The 21,748-nt window shown below is 44.5% G+C and overlaps 1 protein-coding gene across 1 annotated transcript in view; it reads right to left on the bottom strand.

The window, feature by feature from the left end:
- Window positions 1–14,687: 14,687 nt before the first annotated feature.
- Window positions 14,688–21,748, bottom strand: part of Gna13 (G protein subunit alpha 13) — a 49,590-nt gene continuing 42,529 nt past the window's right edge. The window contains exon 4 of the mRNA XM_008843207.3: window positions 14,688–20,182. Within this exon, the coding sequence (XP_008841429.1) occupies window positions 19,610–20,182 (573 nt within the window). The 3' untranslated portion in view covers window positions 14,688–19,609. The remainder of the gene's footprint in view (window positions 20,183–21,748) is intronic.

The raw sequence follows: 21,748 nt of genomic DNA, 5'->3' as shown, positions 1-21,748 counted from the left end.
CGTTCCCAGCACTCACGTTGTAGCTCACAACCATCTATAACTCCAGTTCCAGATCTGATACTCTCTTCTGGCCTCTGCAGGTACTAGGCATGCATGTGGTCTACATACATACGTGAAGGCAAAATAAAACATTCCTACACATAAAAATAAAATAAATCTTAAAAAAATATACAGGTTATGACACCATTTTTATTTTATTTTTTCCACATAAATGTCCACAATTTAGGACTGGGAATGTGATTTAGTTGTAGAGTGCTGGTATTTGGTATGTGGAATCTGCCAGGCCCAACTTCTGGTCATGGGGCATGCCTAGCTGTATGGGGTCTCTCTTATAGTGGCACTGATCCCATTCATGAGGACTCCACTGCCATGACCTAACCACTTACTTGCTGGATTTGATCCTTAGCACTGCAAATTAAATACATAAACAAATGTACATATTTTGATAAAAATTTGCAAATGTAAAATACATAAATTTACAAATTTGCTGCATAAACTTTACACATAAATTTTATGTGTGTCCTAATGTGGTTTCTTTTGCTGTAATAAACACCAGTTTAAGGAGGAAAGGATTTATTTCACTTTACAGTTTACAGTTGATCATCAGAGGAAGCCAAGTCAGGAACTCACGGCAGCAACCTGGAGGCAGGAACTGAAGCAGAGACCATGGAGGAGGGCTGGTTACCGGCTCCCTTCCTCTGGCCTGCTTGGTTGTCTTTCTTATCCAGCTCAGGCCTACTTGCTCAGAGAAGGCATCGCCAACAATGGCTGGGCCCTCTTATCTCAATTATTATTTAAGAAAGTACCTCATGGACAGGCCCACAGGCCATTCTGATGGAGGAAAATCCTCAGTTGAGGTTCCTTCTTCCCATAGGACTCTAGTTTATGTCAAATTGACAAAAACTAACCAGCACCATATGTGTACGTGTACGGTTTAAAAACTGTTTATCTGCTTTATTTGAAACAATAATGTTATTTCCATTCTGACGAGAAAACAGTAGTATTTGGGGTTGGAGCTTGGAAGACTACAGACTGGTACAGGGCAGCCTCAGATGAGGGAAGAGCAGGTACCCAATGCACAAAGTCACAACAAAGCCTGGGTCCTTTGTTGGCACAATTTGCCCTACCATCTGAAACCACACATTCCATTGGTAACTTCTGTGACTGTTCTTTGGATTTTCTGGGTCACTGTTGTCCTCAGGCTCCCAGCCAGTCAACCAGGCACCTGCAGGGGCCCTGAGGGAGTGAGATACAGGCTCAGTGTGGTTTTGTTGGGTTGGGGCTCCAAAGGGACTAAACCAACCTGCTTCACAGTATTCCTGAAACTCAGGCCTCAGCATCTCAGTGGACAGAACATGGAATGTGAGCAGTGGACTTGGGCTCAAGTTGAGGCCCTTCTGTTTCCTCAGTGGCTCATCATAAACAAGCTATTTTATCTCCTGGCCACTCGGTGACTTTATTTCCAAATAAGGACAATAAAAACCCCTGCCCCAGAGGGTTATAGAGAGAAATCAGTAAGATTTTGGCCAGCACCTCACACCTGTGTAAATCAGTAAGACCTGGGAACAGTACCTCACACCCATGTAAATCAATCAGAAGGACCAACTCTGAACGGCAGAACAGCATGACACAACTCCAGAGGCAAAACCCCAAAGCTCTGATGTTCAACAGGTTCTTTTTTTGGCTAAGAAACCAGCACTGGCGACAGGCGCTTGTGATATATCCTCGTGGCTGGACACATGGGTCACCAGTTCTAATTATAGAAAGGATGTCTAACAAAATGGCCTGTTGACTGAGTCAGTAGGGTGGTTTAACCCTCCAGGCCTGGGATGCCCCTGGGAATGAGCTGAGACACATGTATTTGAATGAAACAAATGCACTCACGGAGTTTTCACTTACAACACAGACCCTGGCTTCTCAAACAGGCAGTAAAAATAACCTCCCTTGGCTTCCCTGCATCTCTTTCCCTCACATCTGCTCCTATTTAGATCTCTTCATTTTATACTTTACACACATACCTCTGTTGATTCTGGGTCTGGCCTGCAACACAGGGAAAATATTTTCAATGGTAATTCAGATAACTTCCACCCTCTCCCAAATGCAAACTCACGAACATTCTGTTTCACGTGGGCAGCCATGGCTATAAAGTAGTTTTGGGTCCGATTAGGTTTTTTATTCATGGCTCTGGGTGGGAGGGAGGTAATGGCATCACTTTCATCCTAAGGGAAATACTGCTTCCTCCCTGATATTTAGATTTCTTATCTGGAGTCTTCTTGAACTCGTTTTCTGAACTGTCAAGGTGTGTGTTAATATTTCGAGTTGCTTCTATGGTCAAGGTGAAGTCTCCACTGTGCCCCTTCCTGGCTATGTGGACCAGGGCAAATCTATTTCTTTATCTCTGAAATGGAAGGCTGTTAAAGGGATTGCATCTGATCAAGGAAGCATTCAGTAAGTGTTGTGTAGCCTTACTGTGCACTTATACCCTAAAGAAGTGGGTTATGCCACTTGCTGTAACAGAGATGCAGGAAAACAAAGTATATCTGTGGACATTAAACTAACTTAGTGACGTTGGATGTCACCAAGAGTGACCCACCACAGAAAGAATGGCCTAACCTCATCTTAATTACCAAAGCTCACAGAAAAAAAAAGTGTTAGACTACAATGCCATCTGATGGATTGTCTCACACAGGCGCGCACACACATACACACACACACACACACACACACACACACACACACACACACACAGGGCTGAATGCAACATATATTTGTAGATCATTACTTTCCCTCACAGGAGACATGGGAAGTCAAATTGCAACAAGCATTCTGGGTCCATGTGGGGTTAGTTGATGACGCTCACGGCCCCAGCACGCAAGCTCAGTACTTTCTCTTTCCCTTTCTTCCCTGTGTAACAACACAGCAGGAAGCTGGCCTCTAGCAGAGGAAGAGGGCCTTCCTCAGAACGCAGCCCTGCTGGTACCTGACCTGGGACTCCCAGTCTTTACAGTGAGTCATGATGCTTGCTGTGTATACCACCAGTCAATGGAAGTCTATGGTAGCAACTGGATGGGAGCAAGACTCTGGTCCGAGCCGGAGAAATGGCTCAGCAGTCAAGAGCGTTTGCTGCTCTTCCAGAGGACCTGAGTTCAGTTCCCAGCACCTATGTGGGACAGCTCACAACCACCTATAACTACAGCTCCAGGGGAATCCCATTTCTGGCTTCCATGAGCACCCACTTACATGTGGCATACACTCACACAGATACAGATACTGACACAGACACAAATTTTTTAAAATGTCTTTATTGATTATTTCATATATTTTGATCATACTCAGATCTCCTACTCCCTCTCCACCCCCATCTTAATAACCCCTCCTCTCAGACTTTTGTCTTTTTTTTTTTTTCAAAGGCCTATCAAATCTAATCTGTGCTTCCAAAATGCTCGTGGGTGTGGGTCTGTCCCTTGGAGTCTGGTCAATATACAAGGAGACACACCAGTAAAGAAAACTGTCTCTCCCTCTCCCAGCAGCTGTCAGTTGCCAAGAGATCCTCAGCTCGGGCTGGGGCTCTTGTCCTCCCTCCATGCTGGGCCCTGTCTGGCTTGTGTTTCCACAGGTCTTGTGCATGCTGTCACAAGCACTGTGGGTTCCTATGTGCAACTACCCTGTGGTACCCTGTGCGTTTCCTTGTACTCACCCACCACCTCTGGCTCTCATAATCTTTCTAATCCCTCTTCTGCAATGATCTCTGAGCCTTGAGAGGAGAGTGCATGATATAGACATACACATAAATTTTCAAAAAAGATTCTGGTCTGAGCTTACTCAGCCCCGGAAGCTGGCATTCCCAGATCTGTTTGTCTGTTTGACTCCCCCATATCTGTTGTTGACCAGCCTCTGATTGGCAGGCACATTTTTAAGATATGTTACAAGAGAAAATTAGAATTGCTTCTGTAAATACACTTTTCTTATACTCCAGTCTGCTTAAAACTATAGAGAATGACAGAAGCAACTGCATCAGCTCTTCAGTTATACTTTAAGAAAGCCTGGTAGGGAGCTGAAGGTGTGGCTTGGTAGAGTGTTTGCCTAGCAAGCATGAAGCCCTGGGTTCGATCCCCAGAACCGCATAAAGCTGGGCACAGCAGTGCACATCTGAAACCACAGTGCTCGGGAGGTAGAGGCAGGAGAATCAAAAGTCATCCTCTGCTACACAGCTAGCTCAAGGCCAGCCTGGGCTACATAGACCTTGTTTGAAAAAAAAAAAGTTAATGGATTCTGCATTGGGATTTTGAGGAGCCTGATTTACCCTATAACTGTCTGCCAATCATGTTGAAGAGGCAGTGTGGAGAGGAAGAGGTTCTGAGATTCCTTGTGGAAAAACAAGGAATTCAGCCAGATGGGGACCCTTACTCAACAGATTCAGTCACTCCAGAATCCTGAGCCGAACCAGTCATACCCTACAGCAATGTGGTGCCGTGCATGCACATGCACATACTGGAGGTTCCAAACCTCTCATGTGAGTTTGTTTGCCCCCCCCCCCCCTTTTAGAGACAGGGTCTCCCGGCAGCCCCAGCTGGCTTGGAATGTGCTTTGTAGACCAGGCTGGCCTCAGCCCTCCTCCCAAGTGCTGGGATTAAAGGTATGTGCCACCATGCCCATCTTGGGTTTTGTTTTGTTTTTGTTTTTTGTCTTTTTGAGACAGGGTCTCCCTGTAGCCACAGTTGGCCTGGAACTCACTATGCGGGCCAAGCTGACCTTGAACTTGTGATGCTTGCGTGATGATTACAGGTGTGTACTACCAGGCCCAGCATCACATTTGGGTTGTTTCTAAGCCACTTACTTGCAGGATGGTAACAGGTAATGAAACCTACTCACAGGAAAAGCAAAATGCCCATAAAAAATGTCAGGAATCAGTGCTGCCTGGCCAGTCAGGTTTCTCAAGGTCAAGAGAAAGGGCACGCCCTGTTTAAACATTGGTGGAACACCTGCTCTTGGGAACTGAGAGCAGGAACTCCCCTGTGAGGACCTAGTGTTCAAAATGCTGGGATGGGAGTTGGTGACAGGCACCGGCAGGGTCTTTCAGCTCTTGCTCGGTACAGCCCTTGGCAAGGGACAGCTCCTATGTTCAGTCACAGCGGGGCTTCCCCTATCATGGAGAGCTGGTTTTATTTACTTATTTACATTTTCTTTGTATATTTATGTATTTATTTTATGTGTGGGGGCTGGTGTGTGTGTCCATGTGGAGGTCAGAGGATAACCTTCTGGGTCAGGCCTCTTCTTCCATGTGAGTTCCAGGGATTGATCAGGCCCTCAGGCTTGGTGGGAGGTGCCTTCACTTGCTGAGTCACCTCACCAGCCCAAGAGAATTGATTTTAAAAGCTGTATTGAAAGTTTTTAAAACTTTATTTTATTGCTGTGTGTGGTGGTGCACGCCTTTAATCCCAGCACTTGGGAGGCAGAGGCAGGCAGATCTCTGTGAGTTCAAGGCCAGCTGGGGCTAGTGGGAGACCCTGTCTCAAAAAGACCAAAAAAAAAAAAAAAAACCACAAAAAACCACAAAACTATTTTACTTACTCTTATTATGGGGAGGGGTAAGGGGAGCGTGTGTCACAGTGTTCTTATGGAGGTCAGAGAAAAACTTTGTGGTCAATCTGTTCTCTCTTTTCACCTTTACATGGGTTCCAGGGATCAAACTTGGGCCATGAGGCCTGTGGGACAACACTTTTAGCTGCTGAGCCATCTTGCTGATCCACAGAGCTGTGTTTAAGAGGGTGGGAGGTAGAGTGGAAGGCGGGACAAGAGGGAGGGTGGAGGTGGTCTTCCTACACACCCCAGGAAGTAACAGGCAGCTGTCTGGGCTTCCTTCCATCTTCCCCGCAGTCAACCTTGGGCAGAGTGCAGGACTTGTCACCTGCCGTAGAGCACTGAGGGCCACAAAGGGGGCCCACAAGGATGCAGAGCCTGGCCAGGAGACAAGGCAGGTCTCACAGGTAGGGTCAGACACTGTGCTGTGTAGACTGCACAGGTTTCAAGGGGACAGGAAGGGCAGAGTGTTCCACACCCTGAGGACAGTATCCTGAAGATGCAGAAATCCAGCTGCGATGGACACGGAGGGCTTGAGTTGAGGCAGGTGACAAACATGAGCGCCAGGCCAGGGCAGAATGATGCTCAATAAAAGTTTACTCTCTGGGTGGCCTTGCCTTGTGGTCATGAGGAGATACTGAAGCTGTTTCTCCAGGGTTTGCAGTGGGTGCAGGGTTGAAGGAGAGGATCTCAGGGCAGGGCTGGGAAGGGGGCAGCAGAGATGGAGCTAAGGATGCAGGCAGCAGCATCCTCAGTCAGCTGCATGGGTGGCTGTGGTAGGAGTGGGTTACAGGGGCTTTGCCTGTCTTGCCATTAAGCTGCTGAGCAGCCAGAGCATGTAGCTGCCTCTCGCTAGGGCTTTGCTCTATCCCTGGGACGTGAGGAAGGGAAATGAGAAGTTTCCCTTCTGCTCAGAGACTGTCAGGCTGAGATCTGGTGACTCATGTGAAGGGTGGCGGGTGGAGTCAGGGAAAGGAAGGAGCCTGCAAGGTCAAAGATAGCCCTGAGAAGGGTGATGGAGAAAATGATGTGGCTGTCCCACAAAAATAGGAAGTACAGATCGCTGAGCTATGAGGGGGAAGATGATGGGTTTGATGTTAGGGAACTTTGGAGACACGAAGATAGGTCTCCATAGCAGATGGGCAACGGGCAGTAGTGGCACAAAACATAGTCAATGGGGCATTCGCTCCATAGCTAGATGTGAGGGGCAAGGAAAGACCCGTTACCATAGATGCCCATGCCCTAATCCCTAGGACCTATAGATATTATCATATATAAAAAGAAGAGGGGGTCTTCTGCAGATGTGGTAAGGTAAAGGCTTGAGACGGGCAAGATAATCCTGGCTGGTTGACGCAGGTATCCTGTGAGAGGGAGCCCAGGGAGACGGGATGCATAGTAAAGATAATACAAAGATGGTGACAAGGCATTTAAGGAAAACTCAAAATTCAGGCACCACAGGCCTACTGTAATCCTAGTACTGAGGAATCAAAGGCGAAAGGATCCAAAGCTTAAGGCCAGCCTGGTGAATTTCAGACCAGCATGAGAAATATTGAAAAATTCTCTCTCTCTCTCTCTCTCTCTCTCTCTCTCTCTCTCTCTCTCTCTCCCTCCCTCCCTCCCCCCCACCCTCTCTCAATAATCAATGTCTGGGAGCCCTGGCATCCCCCTTTCTCTGCTTCCCGGTCTGCTGAGATGTAACCAATCAGCTTCATGTTCCTGTGGCCAGAATCACCAGCTGCCCTAGTCACCAGGCCTCTCCCTACCATGATGAACTGCACGCCCTTAAGTGGTGAGCCAAAGCAAACCTTTCCTCCCTAAAGTTGCCTCTTGTTAGGTATTTGGTCATGGTGATGAGAAAAATAATTAACACTGAAATTGGCACCAAGAAGTGTGTGGCCACTGCTGTGATAAACTTGACCATATATTTTCTAGGCCTTTGGAACTGGCTTATGGAAGGGATGTGGAAGTTGTGCTGGATAGCTTTAGTCGTCAACTTGACACACCTGGGTGGAGGGAGCCTCAAGTGGTAAATTGCCTCCATTGGACTGGTCCATGGCCATATCTGTGTGGCATCTTCTTGATTGTTGAGTGATGTGGGAGGACCCAGCCCACTGTGGGTGGTGCCACCCAAGGGCAGGTGGGCCTATGTTGTATAAGAAAGCAAGTTGAGCAGGGGCCAGAGGAGCAAGCCACTAAGCAGCGTTCCTCCATGGCCTGTGCTCCAGCTCCTGCCTCCAGGTTCCTACCCTGAGTTCCTACCTTGAGCTCCCTAAGTGATGAACTGCAACCCAGAAGACGCAAGATGAAATAAACCTTTTCCTCCCCAAGTTGGTATTGGTCAGAGTGTTTTGTCACAGCAATTGAAAACAAACTAGAACAGAAGTTTAGAGCTAAGAGTAGAGAGTCCTAGAATACCACAAACAGCCTAGTGGACCATTCTGTTGGGAGTTGGAAGACCAGAATATTGGTCAGCAGCCATGAATCTATGTTCTGTGCCCTTGTGCGTGCATATTCTGGTCATTTCATAGAAATAAAATCATTTTGTGATTGGCTTTGTTAACTTAGCATGTTTTCAAGTTTCATCCCTGTTACAGCATCTCTGACTTCATTTCCTTCCATTACTGAATAGAATCCACTACGTGGATATACCATGCTTTATTTATCCATTCAGTGGTTGAACATTTAAGTTACTAGCACTTTTTGACTATTATAGATCATGCTGTTGCAAACATTCATGCAGTTTTTTATGGAAGCTAGGCATATGCCTTTAATCTGAGCGCTTGGGAGATAAGAGGTAGGTGGATCTCTGTGAGTTTGAGGCCAGCCTGGTCTACATAGAAAGTTCTAGGCCAGACAATGCTAAATGGTGAGACCCTGCCTCAAAAACCCAACCAACCAAACAATTTTCATTTTGGGGGGTCTACATTTAGGATTAGAATGACCCAAGCCAAATAAATGGTAACTGAAATATTTTAAATATCTACCAAACTGTTTTTCGAAGGGGTATACCATTTCCCAACCTCACCAGAAGTATGTTAGATTCTAATTTCTCTACATCCTTGCCAATGCTTACTGCCCAAGCTTTTTATTCTAGTCATCCTAGTAGGGAGGAAGTGGTTTCTAATTTGAATTTGCATAGCCCTGATGGCTAATGAGGCTGACCATCTTTCTATGTGCTTACTGAAAGCTCAAATTCTTTTTGTTTTTGTGTGTGTGTGTGTGTGTGTGTGTGTGTCAGCACAAGTGTGCCATGGCGCATGTGTGTAGGTCAAAAGACAACTTTCAGGAGTTGGTTCTCTATTTCTACCATGTGGGTCCCCAGAGATTGAACTCAGGTCATCAGGCTTAACAGTGAGGACCTTTATCTGCTAAGCTATCTCACCAACCGCCCCCCTTTTTTTTTAAAAAAAAAAGAAAGGGTCTTGGTATAAACTTCAAGCTGGATTTGAATCACTATGTGGCCCAGGTTGGCCTTGAATTTGTTGCAATCCTCCTGCCTTAGTGTTCTGAATGCTGAGAATATGGGCATGAGTCACCATGACCCACTGAAAGCCCAAATTCTTGTTGAGACATTACTACACAAATCTTGGTTATTTGAGGACCATGATAAAGCAAGTATCAACTTTCAGGGAATAAAAGCCTGCATTCTGGTAGCCAAATGTCCATCCTGGCGCCCAGCTCCCTCATGGTCTTGAGCTGGCTTTTGTAAACAATCATGAGAGCATCCTTGGACACAAGCCCTATACTGCTGCTGGACGTCCGGTGACATCCAATGACCCTAATAGGAAGACTGTTTTCTTGGCTCAAAGCATATCGCTCCTCTGACATTTGAGCCTGGGGAACTGATTTACCTTTTAAGGTTTATCCTTCTCAGGCACTTTAGGGTTGTGAAAACAGAGATGAACTCTAATCAAGATGACTGGCTAGTGTTAGCTTTGGGCTTGACTGTGGCAGAACACGAAACGAAAGAATCATTTGTGGTAGGATGAAAATGTTCCCATGAAGAATCTCAGGAACAGGCTGGGAGTGGTGGTATATGCCTTCAATCCCAGCATTCAGGAGGCAGAGGCAAGCAGATCTCTGTGAGTTTGAACCCAGCCTGGTTTACACAGCAAGTTCCAGGCTAGCCAGGGCTACACAGTGAAACTCTGTCTCAAAATAAAACGAAACAAGAATCTTGGGGTGGTGAGATGGCTCAGTGGGCAGAGGTGCCTACTGCCAAGCCTGGCAATCTGAGTTCAATCCCCGGGATCCACATGGTGGAAGGAAAGAACCGATTCCCACAAGTTGTCCTCTGAGCTCCATATGCACATGTGAATGCACACATACAGACCCATGCACACACATAAAATAAAAGTGTAAAAAAAAATTTTTAATAAAGAATCTCAGTTGGCAACTGGGGTGTGGTGGCACATGCCTGTAATCCCAGCACTTGGGAGGTGAGATGGGAGAATCAGGAGTTCAGAGTCATCCTTGGCAATTCAATGAGTTCAAGGCCAACCTGGGCTACATGAAACCGTGTCTCAAAAAAGCAAAAGCAAATAAAGAATCTTCATCGGTGAAGCAGGGTAGGGAGGCTAACAGCTGTAATCCTGACACTCAGGATGCTGAGACAGGGAGATCATGAGTTTGAGCCTAGCGTAGGCTAGATGGTGAGTTCAAGGCCAGCTTGTACATACTTAGACTCTATCTCAGAAAAAAAAATAAGAATCTCAGTTTGTCAACTGGCAATTAGACTTTTTTTTTTTTTTCCCGTGTGTGTGTGTGTGTGTGTGTGTGTGTGTGTGTGTGTGTTTCCATGTGAGCCTGTGGAGGTCAGGCTGGCATCAGGTGTCTTCCTCAATTTCATTTCACCTTCTGTATCTGGGTCTCTCACTTGAACCCAGCACTCAATGATTCAGCTAGTCTAGCCAGCTTGCTCCAGGGATCCCATCTCTGCCTCCTGAGCTAGGATTATGGGCAGGCCACCATGACCACTCAGTATGTGTGTCTCTGGTCTTCACAATTGCACAGTAAGCACTTTACCCACTGAGCAATCTCCCCAGCCCCAATAGAACTTCTAAACGCATACAATACAAGCTGAGGCCTGCGAGTTGCCTGTATGTTAGGGCCTCAGCTCTGCTCTGCCTGGAACCTAAAGCCAACACATTATATTTCGTCAGAACAAGCCAGCCTGTGAAAGATGAGAACTAAGGTCTCAAGCACCAGCCCCACAAGGCCGACCTCAACCTCTGGCTCCCAGCCAAGCCCTCAGCTGACCAGAGATCTTGGGTCACAGAGAGCTCAGCTGGTCCAGTCTGAAGAACCACGAAACCTACCCTTGGACTGAGAGAAATAAAAAGGCGTTTGAAGTCACCACATTCAGTCTGACATGGGACAGTCACTTCCTCCTGAATTCTCAGCGTCACAGTCTGTAAAATGCAGGATCTGAATCGAATCATCATTTTTAAAACGTCAGATATCAAAAAGGTTTTAAAACTAAGAAACTAAGAAAGAGATAAATACTGAAAAATATCCATGATAATTATCTGATACAATGTCTGGGATTTGCTTCAAGATAATCTAGAGTAAAGTAGGAGGAGGTGCAAACAGGGAGGGAACAGCTATTGTGTTTTCCGTTGTTTTGCTTTTATGACACAGCATCTTGCTATGTAGCTCTGGCTGGGCTGGAACTCACTATGTAGCCCAGGCTTTCCTTATTCCTGGCAATCCTCCTGCCTCAGCCTCCCAAGTGCTGAGATTGCAGGCATGTGCCACCATGCCCAGCTTTCATTGTGAGTTATTGTTGAAGCTGAGCAGTATGCACAGGCCTAGTAGACTGTTCTGTGCATGCTTGAAATTTTCATTTCAAAAAGATTTGTGTGTTTGTGAGTGCACGCGTGTGTACCCCGGTGGAGGTCCTCCCATTTGGTATACTACAAAGAAAAGAGCTCTTGAAAAACATAGTTGTGCGGCATTCAGCTTTCTCCAGCAGTACTGGATTTCAAGCCCCCAACCCCCACCACATGAGTTTCCGAGAAAACTATAGCATACACTTTAGAATACTGCCTAAGGTAATTCAGTGTTTGGAGGATTTCCCTCATTTCCCAGGTCAACAGTACAAGCCTTTGGTTTCACCTGTAAACAAACCTTGGATTTCTTGCATTCCCAGACTTATAAAAGGTCTCTTTTCTCTCCCAACAACCCACACTGCGGGAAATCAAACAGGTCCCTAGTCCATCTTATGCCAGCATGGCCCTGTCAGTGAACCCCAACTGTGCCCAAACCCTTTTCTAGACAGAGTTTGGGAGTTAGCTATTTCTATTTGTTCCAACTGTAGCATAAGAAATGTTTTAGTTTATGTGTGATGAGGTGCCTGTGGAGGCCAAGGTGGCTGTCAGCTGTCTTTTTCCATCACTCTCCACCTTATTTTTCAGGACAGAGTTTCACTGAACCTGGAACTTGCTGTTTTGACTAGGCTGGCTGGCCAGTGACCTTCCTGGACCTGCCCGTCTCCTCCCCTGAAACAACTGGGTTACAGAAGTGCACCACTGCATACAGTGGGGCCTGGGGATCTGACACAGGTCAGTGTACTTGTGCTGCAAGCACTTTACCCATGGAGCCATCTCTCAGCCCAAGCTTTATTTTTTCAGTTTTTTGTTTTTAGGGGAATTCCAATGTTCAAATTAGTTTCAATTTCCAAACATTTTATATCTCTTACAGAAAGTCTTTAAGGACTTGTCTTCAAAAATCATACATTTTCCCATATTTACATACAAAGTCCAAATTTGTATTTTGTTTTATTTTTATACTTTATTTTATTGCAAGAGCCACAGTTAAATTTCATGTGAAAAGTGAGGGCTGGAGAGATGGCTCAGCCATTGTGAGCACTGGTTGCTCTTGCAGAGGACCTGGATTCAATTCCCAGCACCCACATGGTGGTTAACAACCATCTGTAACTCCAGTTCCAGGGGATCCAACACCCTCCTCTGGCCTCCACAGGCATTTCCTGACATGGATACACTTACATACATGGAGGCAAAACACTCATACGCATAAAATTTAAAACTTAAAATTTTTTTCATGTGAAAGGTGAGGCCCTAGAAAGGACTTTTATTTGCCAGAGGCTTGAGTCAACTGGCCTAGGAGCTACACATTCCCAGTATACATTTATCACACTGGCCTGGCAATTCCAGTTGTGAGGGAAACCCATGTTCTGTTTGGGAGAGAAAAGTACCTGCAGAACTCTCAGTAAACGTCAGATGAGAAAAGACGCAGGGCTGGGAAGACAGCTCCATGGGCAAAGCGACTGCAATGCAAGCCTGTGGACTAGGGTACAGATCCCCAGAACCCATGGCAGCCGTTAGTCATTTCAGCATTCAGCCGTGGATCAGGAGCAAGCTGGCTAGCTTCATCAGCTGTGTCCAGCCTAGAGAACCCACTCAACGAGTGAGGTGCAGACCATTAAGGAAGACAACCTGGCATCAACACTGGGCCTGTGCACAGACTTGCACATATACACATGCAAATAAAAGCTTCAGCGTGTGGCTCACACTTGTAATCCCAACATTCAGGAGGCTGAAGCAGGAGTTCAAGACCAGCTTGGGCTACATAGCGAGACTGTCTCTCAAGAAAAGTTACTTGATAGCTAATTTAGCTCAAGTTATAAAAGGGTGAGTGATGACTATAAAGTGTACTTGGTATGATTTAATGAAAATGGTATTTGTGTGTGTTGAATGTGGTTTGTGTATGTACTTGTTAGCATGGGCGTGTACAGGTGTGCATGCCAGTTTGTGTATGTGTGTGCACACAGAGGTCAGAGGTCAGGTGTCCTTCCTCGCTCACTCCACCTTTGAGATAAGGTCTCTCACTAAACTTGATGCTCATTCATTAAGCCAGGCTAGCTGGCTAATGAGCTCCTGGGATCCACCTGTCTCCAGTCCTGGGGTTACAGATGCCCATTGCCATGCCCGGGATCCACACCTGCGTTCTCATGCTTTACTGACCAAGCCATCTCCCTAGGCAGAGAATGGTCATTTCTGTCTACTATGGCTTCTGGGTTGGCAATCTATTTTCGTAGTTTGTTAGGAATATACAACAACAAAGATACTTCTAGCCACAACACCTGAAATCCCAGCATTCAAGAGGCAGATGCAGTTTGAGGCCAGCCAAGGCTACACAGTGAGACCCTGTCTCAAAAAACCACCCCCAAACAAAACAAAACTTCTGAGCTTCTAAAAATCATAATGCTGTCTAATCATGAGGAAAAAAAAAATCAAATTCCAAGAGAATACAAAACCCCCGACCAGTATTCCTCAGAACCGTTACTTGTGGTGTTACCAAAACAAGAAAGGCTGAGGAACAAGTCAAGTCTGCAGCAACCAAGAGCTACTGAAGGAGACGTGACAAGTGAATGTAATGTGGGATCGTGCAACTCCAGAACAGCAGAAATGGGGGGGGGGCTGTAAAGAAGAGTATGAGTGTTAGTTAATAACCATGCCATCAGTATCCACTCCTTTTAAGACAGGGTTGAGTGGCTCTGAACTCTATGTAGTTAGGTTAGCCTCGAACTTCAGTCAGTCGTTTCAGCCCTCCAAGACCTGGGACTATAGTTGTGAGCTGCAAGTTCAGCTCATCTGTTCATTAGTATGACAAATGTACCAAACTAATGCCAGATGTGAACCGGGGAAACTGTTATGGTTTTGGGATGGAGTGCTAGGAATCCTATCTTAATTTTTCCCCCCGTGTTCTAAAATAAGGTTTACTGGAAGGGCTGAAGTGGTGATGTGCTGGTTAGTTTTGAAAATACTGGTTCAAATCCAACAGGCCTAAGAGCAGTCCTGTGCCAGTTGGATGAGCCTAGCCCAGAGGCCTTCCCAGGGGTCCAGCAGAGAAGAGAGCTTCCCCTGTCCTCTTTCGGTTTCAAAACATGATACTGGCCTGAGAACTCCTGTGGAAGGCTACATCTCTATCTTTTGTTAAGAAAGTTTAGATGATGCAAAGTTGGAGAGCTGCTGAAATTATTTCTGTGTGTGTATGTGTGTGTGTCCCCGTGTGTAACTTCTGCTTTCAAACTTTAAACACATGATCTGTTTCACTCTACATTAAAATAACATCATAGTGTCAAATCATTTAGAAATGTTTATTAAATGTCAGTAATTTTTACAAAGCAAATATTAATAGCAAAAGACAAATTTTGCAAAATATGTACAAAAGTAAAAAGCCTTAATAGCAACTTATTTTATAAAATCAAACCATTCATTCCACTTTTAGACCTCCTGTAGAAATAATTTACTGCTACTCTCGAACTAAAGCACTGACAAAAATAAAAAAAAAAATTTACAACAATATCAGATAATGTGCTTAGTTCCTGGAAGGTTATAAAAAGATGTTAAAAAAAAATCCTAAGCCACAAATACTTTTATACAGAGTAATACAAATCGTGTTTTGTTGGGTACACCATCTGTGAGGTTGTTGCATACATCTGATAAGGCCTACTGTGCCAAGTGAGCTCTCACTCAGGAGAGTAAAGTCATCTAGAACATTTTGCGAATCTGCTTTCAAGTACTTAAAAACACATTAACTCCTTCCTCCCTTCATCAAACAGGCATCACTTTGGCAATGTATTTGTAAATACTAATCAGAATTACATACCAAGTAAGCAGTTATCTCCATCAAGGCCAGTCACTGAAAATTTATGCTTTATGGGTCCCAGCAGGCTTCAATCCATTTGTAAATTCCCAACACTATTAACAAAGCATGGCCTACAAAAATCACTTTACCACCACAAAATAATGTCATGTCATAACTTTATGCTTTCAAAACACCAACAAAAAAACCCAATCTTCTAGTGGGTGTGGTAGCATACACTTGTAATCTCTGCACTCAGAAGGGCTGAGCAGGGGATCTCAGATTCAAAACCAGCCTGGGGCACAAAGGGAAACCGTCTCAGAAACACACAAATAAAAAGCAATGTTCAGTACAAGCTCTGAAACTTGAAACAAGATGGCTCGACCTGAGTGTCACAAGGGGTGAGCATGGAGATGTAAATGCTGATCTGTATTCCTGCATGTGGAAGAATACTAGTGTACAAATGCTGCTCTGATGACTCTAACCCCCTGCCAGGCAAGGCCTGGCATCTACTTGTTGGCAAATGAAAAGCCAATAGTTGGCTTTAAATTTTCAGTCTCCAGCGTAAACTAAGTCCTACCTTCGTACCATGAGAAAACAGGCACCATGTGCTTTACTTGGAACACGGAGCTATGTGCACAGTCCTGCCACCTCTGCCCTCATGTTTTCTAGACTGAAAAGCCAATCTGTATCCTAGTTCTTAAAAAAAGAAAGGAAGAAAGAAAGAAAAAAGGAAGAGAGAGAGGAAAGAGAACACAGCTTTTATTCAAGCAGCACAAAACAAAGGACATGTCACCCATTTCTCCTGGAATTTAACAAGCTGAAATTTCAGTAAGAAATGATACAACCAGTCCTAAGTCAGATTCCTAAATGAAGAGGACACGCAAAACTTTATTCTTCAAAGAAAACTAAAAGAAATAAAAAGGTAGCAGAGTGACTTTCTCTAGATTTATTTGGGAATTTGTTACAAATGTTGGACTAGGGTTTACAGGCATGATGCATGGATTCAAACAGGAAGCTCATGTTAACAACGACACTTAGCTTCTCACACAGATAACTAGCTACAAACTGCAACTGAGACTCTTCTTTCAAATGGCTTGTTTGGGGTTTTGCCTAAATGTATCATTAAATAATGAAAGCACCAATTTGAGGGTTTTTCAAATAGTGATTTGCATTTCAAGATATAACAGCATAACTTGGTAATTTTATTCTTCATATAAATAAGGCATAACCGGTATGTATACTAATGTTGAGGAACACATTTCATCAAATAGAAGATACAACTTTTTGGAAACACAATGAAAGTTAAGACTGAATTACAGGGCACATGATTTTTGTTAAACCAACAGGTCTCATCACTTCTGGTACTAACATGGTCTTGCTTCCTTCTTTAAACCAACCACTGTCATCAAATGAACAAGGATTTCCCTAAACAGTCCTGACTGGATAGATTCACCAGCAGACCCTCCCAGTGTGGTATCTACCAATGCCTCAAAAGGAGAGCAACCCCAGACTCCTCCCGCCAGGCCGCCTTGTCTGCAGCTTCTCCCTGGCTACCCAGCACTCTCCCTAGATAATAAAACTGAAATGGAGACATCAACGTAATACAGTATTTGTCAGAAAGCAATGATTCAGACTATTAAAAATATTTAAGGGGCGTGCCTTGTATTAGATCTTAAGAAAACATATGACAAAGCCCTTTTCCCATTAAAAAAAAATTAAGGTCTAAATTTATGGTGTTCTTTCATTTATAAGGCAACTGTAAAATATTAAAAACTTCAAAGTCAACCAAGACACTTGTGTGATTATTTCTTTAGCTGTGTGAGAAGGCATTCAGATCAGAAACAGAAGACATTGCATTCCAAATGATAACCCAAGATTTGGAAACTCTAACACATCATAGAGCTTCAGCTTCAAGGGATGGGGGAAGTCAGCACAGTGAGTGAGTTAGGAGCACCTTTCAAGTCAACTGACTAAATTTCATTTCCCTCTTCACACTGATATTTCCATTCAAAAGAGGGGCTGGCTTTCATGATGCTGGTGCACGACTCCTTTCAAATGGTTTTAAGAATGCAGCATGACAGTTTCTTGACTGTCTAAGACAATCCTGTGTAAAGTATTTACCGCTTGAAAACATTCTAGATTTTATTTTAAAAAGAATGTTGGTTTTGATATATTATGTGCTTCAGAAGGAAGTTGCAAATGCCCCAAATGATACTGTACCTAGTTGGATTTTTATCATTTCTTGGTAATGGCCGAAACAGAGAAACCCAGCAATTTCTGCTCTGTCAGGCAGTACGTATGGTTCCTATCCAGAGCTTTAGTATAACCTTCTAAGCCCATCTACTTTCTAGAGGTAACTGACTTGCTGTCACAGGAGTTAGTCTTGGCCAACCCTAAAACTAAGTTTCTGTGAAACAAACCAAATGCCACTGTGCACATGTTCAGATGTTCATCAGTACTAGAGTTATGCCAACCCTATGAATTACTGCATTTATTTTTGGCAAAAAGCACTAGATGGAGAATTATTACATGAAGTATACTAACAATGCCTGCACTGTGTTGTTGGACTACATGTCTTAAGCACATGTATCACCAAGGCAAGAAAAGAATGGAATTTACAAACACAGTGACAATAAGATTTCAAATCCAAGACAAGTCAGGTACACCAGGAACAAGCCCCTGGTGCGTACATTGCAAGGCCCAGCTCTCACACCCAATGGCAAGGACCAAAAGCAACTAACTGGGAAAGGCTGTCTGATCAACAAAGTTGATCAATCTTTCAAGGACCAATTTATTACCTGAGAACAGTTAGCTCTACAGTAAAGTGACAGGTATCAGTCTCATTGCAATTTCCAGGAAAGGCAGCGATGCTGTCAGGCTTTGCAAACTTTCACAAGCCAATTTGAACATTGCCAATACCCCACAAAGCAGCATTTTAGTATTTCAAACCAGTTACTTTGCTGGTTCACAATGACAAATTACCAATGACTCAATTACAAAGCTACTTCATGGGGCCTGGTTTAATTTAGAAAGTACTGTGTGCCAGGCATGGTGGTACATGGCTTTAATCCCAGCACTCAAGAGGCAGAAGCAGAGGCAGGTGGATCTCTGAGATCCAGGCCAGCCTGGTCTACACAGAATTCCAGGCCAGCTGGGGCTGTAGGGAGACCCTGTCTCAAAAAGTCAAAAAGCAAAAAGACCAAAGGGGCGGGGGGAGCAAAAGGCAAGGTTAAGTGGTACAGGAGAGGTGGGGCAAAGGCAATCTTCCAAATCTGAACCAAGAGATTACTTATCCTTAGTCATATTAACACATCTAAAGCTGCCTCAATAAAGCTGGCATCTCATAAGCAGTGACTGAACAAACACATGTATACTGCACCTACGGAGACACTAAGAATGAGCAGGGTACTCAAAGAACACCTTCTTGAATAGTTTCACAGGAAAATATTGACTTTGGCAAGCTTTGGATAACAAAAGAACCCCTTAAATGCCACAGTTCAGCTGTGCTGAGACTGGGACAGAGAGCAAAAGAAAGAATATTCAACAGTGATTTCTTCCAATAAGGCACGAAACCAACTGAGACAGAACCAAAAATTCCAACACAGCATTCTGGAACAAGTATATTTCTCTCTGTTACCAAGGTACCTGCCCTTTCTAGTGGGTGTGGCCAGAGTGTTTCAATATGGCACATTAAGTTACTGATACTTAAACAGAAAAAGGGCAAATTGTATTTCACTGGTTACTTTTGAACAACACTATATGAAACGTCTGCTTGTCCTTTGCTCCCTGGTACCATTTGTGAATGCAATAGCATCAGACTGAAATCCTTACTGTAAACTTCAACACTAAGAACATCACCTTCAGAAACTAAAGAAACTGAAAACAAAACCACTGCTGTGTGTAAGCAATTACAAACAGAAAGGCTAACCCCCTCTGTAATCTAAACGCTGTCCTTAGATTAGACCTTCTGTAACAGCCCCTTCAGAACAGGGATCCCTTAAGCCAAGCCGGCCATGCTCTGTAAGGCCCTCTCAGCCCTGCCTCAGAGCTGGATGCTCCTAACCACATCCCTACAGGTACTCAAGGATTCTACCGATACTTGGCACTGCAGGAGGACACGGTGAAAGTAGAACTCAAAGCCTGAAATACACCTAGTGGGAGGCTGGCCAGGAAGTCACAACTAGACTTGACCGGAAGCTGAGGTGAAGCCGGTCAAAGTCTGAATTCCAAAGATATTGGCAATGTACTAGTCAGCAGCTTCCGGCCACAAACCAAAGGCTGCAGAAGGGCTAGAACTTCAAGGACCTGAACACAGAACCGAGATTTTTCTAATTGCTGTTGTAAACTGCTATTTTCAAAAACAAGACAAACGGAAAAGAAAAACACAAGAAGGTACTGAATGCAAGTCTTCTGTACATCACTGGAGCATGAGCTGTTTGAGGTTGTCGTGAAGAATAGTATCTTTCACATCACGGAAAACCAGGCGGATGTTCTCCGTGTTGATTGCAGTGGTGAAGTGGTGGTATAAGGGCTTCTGCTGCTGGTCCCGGCGTTTGTTCCGGAAACATTCCACCAGAAATTTTTGGACGTCTCTTAAGCAGTGTGGATCCCCTTCAAATTCTAGGAAATAGTCTTTGATGCTCACAATTTGCACTTTCTCCTCAAGCAAGTCTGTCTTGTTTAAGAAGAGGATTATAGAGACATTGCTGAAAACCCGGTTATTGACAATTGTTTCAAAAATGTTCAGAGACTCTGTAAGGCGATTGGTCAGTCGATCCTCCATGAGCACCTGGTCAAACTCACTTGAGGAAACAAGGAAAAGTATTGACGTCACACTGTCAAAGCACTCAAACCATCGTTTCCGCTCTGACCTCTGACCACCTACATCAACCATTTTGAAAGGAACATTTTTAATTTCAAAGTCATACTCGTGGATGCCTTTGGTGGGTCTTCTGGCAAGCAGAATATCTTGCTGTGAGGGAATGTAATCCTGAAAGAGAAAAAGGGATCATACTGAGGAATCCAGAGACAGTAACTGGGATTTCTGAAGGACTATTAACTGGCCCAATAAATGGATGTGCAAATTATATGATTTTTTTTTTAAAAAAGACAATCTCATTAGCAGCCCAAGCTGGTCTCAAAACTCCAGATCTCCTGCCTCAGCCTCCCAAGTGCTCGGATTCCAGGTATCTGGCTTCACACCTGGTATAATACTCCCACTTGAACAGCATGCTCAGCTACCAGCCATCATACCTGCCTGTACAGCCCTCTAGTACCTACTTCTAGGTCTGCTGCCCACATGGCTCATACTGTTCCTCACTCTATTAAAAACAAGAGGATCAGGGACTGGAGAGATAGCTCAGTGGTTAAGAGCACTGGCTGCTCTTGCAGAGGACCTGGGTTCGAGTCCCAGCAGCCACATGATGGCTAACAACTGTCTATAACTTCAGTTCCAGGGGATCTGATGCCCTCTTCTGACCTTTGCATAACACAGGTGTACATACATAAAACATGTAGGCAAAACACTCATACACGTTAAGTAATAAAAATTTAAAAAATAAAATCTTAAAAACAAACCCAGGAGGATCAGAAGTGATGCAACAACAAGAGATCCACCTTCCATGTCTGGTGCTATTCAACTCTCCCATTCATCCTAAATGCTCCGTTATTGTCCACACACCCCTCCTTGATGACCTCGAACTAGCCCCAAGCTATCACTACTGCTCTATCCATTCCATGTGGAAAGCACTCTCTCTAGTACTAATTACTAATTACTCACATAGAACTTGGGCCCTGAACTAGGTTTGCTTCAAGGATACAGTTCAAGTAGCCATGTTCAAACTCTAACATTTATTGACTTAAGAACTTATTCTGAGCCAGGTGTGGTGGTGCACTAGGGATCCCAGCACTCAGAAGGCAGAGACAGGCAGATCTCTGTGAGATCAAGGCCAGCTTGGTCTACATAGCTAGTTCCAGGACAGCTGGGGCTATAAGGAGACCTTGTTTCAAACAAACAAACAAACAAACAAACAAACACACACCCACCTCACTCTGAGCATCAACATCTCTGCTTGTGAACAGTAAGTAATCACACCTGGCCTATCTGCATTGGACCAGTGTCACTGCAAAGATCAAGTTAGCTCTTCCTGAACTTTACTGTGCTTAAAACAGAGACTCACTACAGAGCTCTACAGACCAGGCTGGCACTGAGCTTGTGATGATCCCCCTGCCTCTGCCTCCCAAGTGCTTGTATTATAGGTATAATCGCTACATCTAGTTTTTCTGTTTTATTTTTTTCTGGGCGAAGTTTTGCTGTGTTGTCCTGGTGGCCTCCAGCTTGTGATTCTCCTGCCTTAGCCTCTGAAGTGCTAGGATTCCAGGCATGTGCCATAGACTATGTCTGGCTTTCCTGACCTGGTGAGCGGTGAAGCTCTAAGATCTTGAGCAAAATGCAGCTGCAGCTACATCCAAAGGCACGCTTCCTTAACATGGCAACTGGCTCTTCTTTCCCAGTCTAGTACTTTTCCACGATACTGACATAGCTTTGCAGCAACAT

Source organism: Nannospalax galili, unplaced genomic scaffold (assembly GCF_000622305.1).
Source record: "Nannospalax galili isolate Female #2095 unplaced genomic scaffold, S.galili_v1.0 scaffold781, whole genome shotgun sequence".
Lineage (NCBI taxonomy): Eukaryota > Metazoa > Chordata > Mammalia > Rodentia > Spalacidae > Nannospalax > Nannospalax galili.
This window is presented reverse-complemented; position numbering and strand designations above follow the sequence as displayed.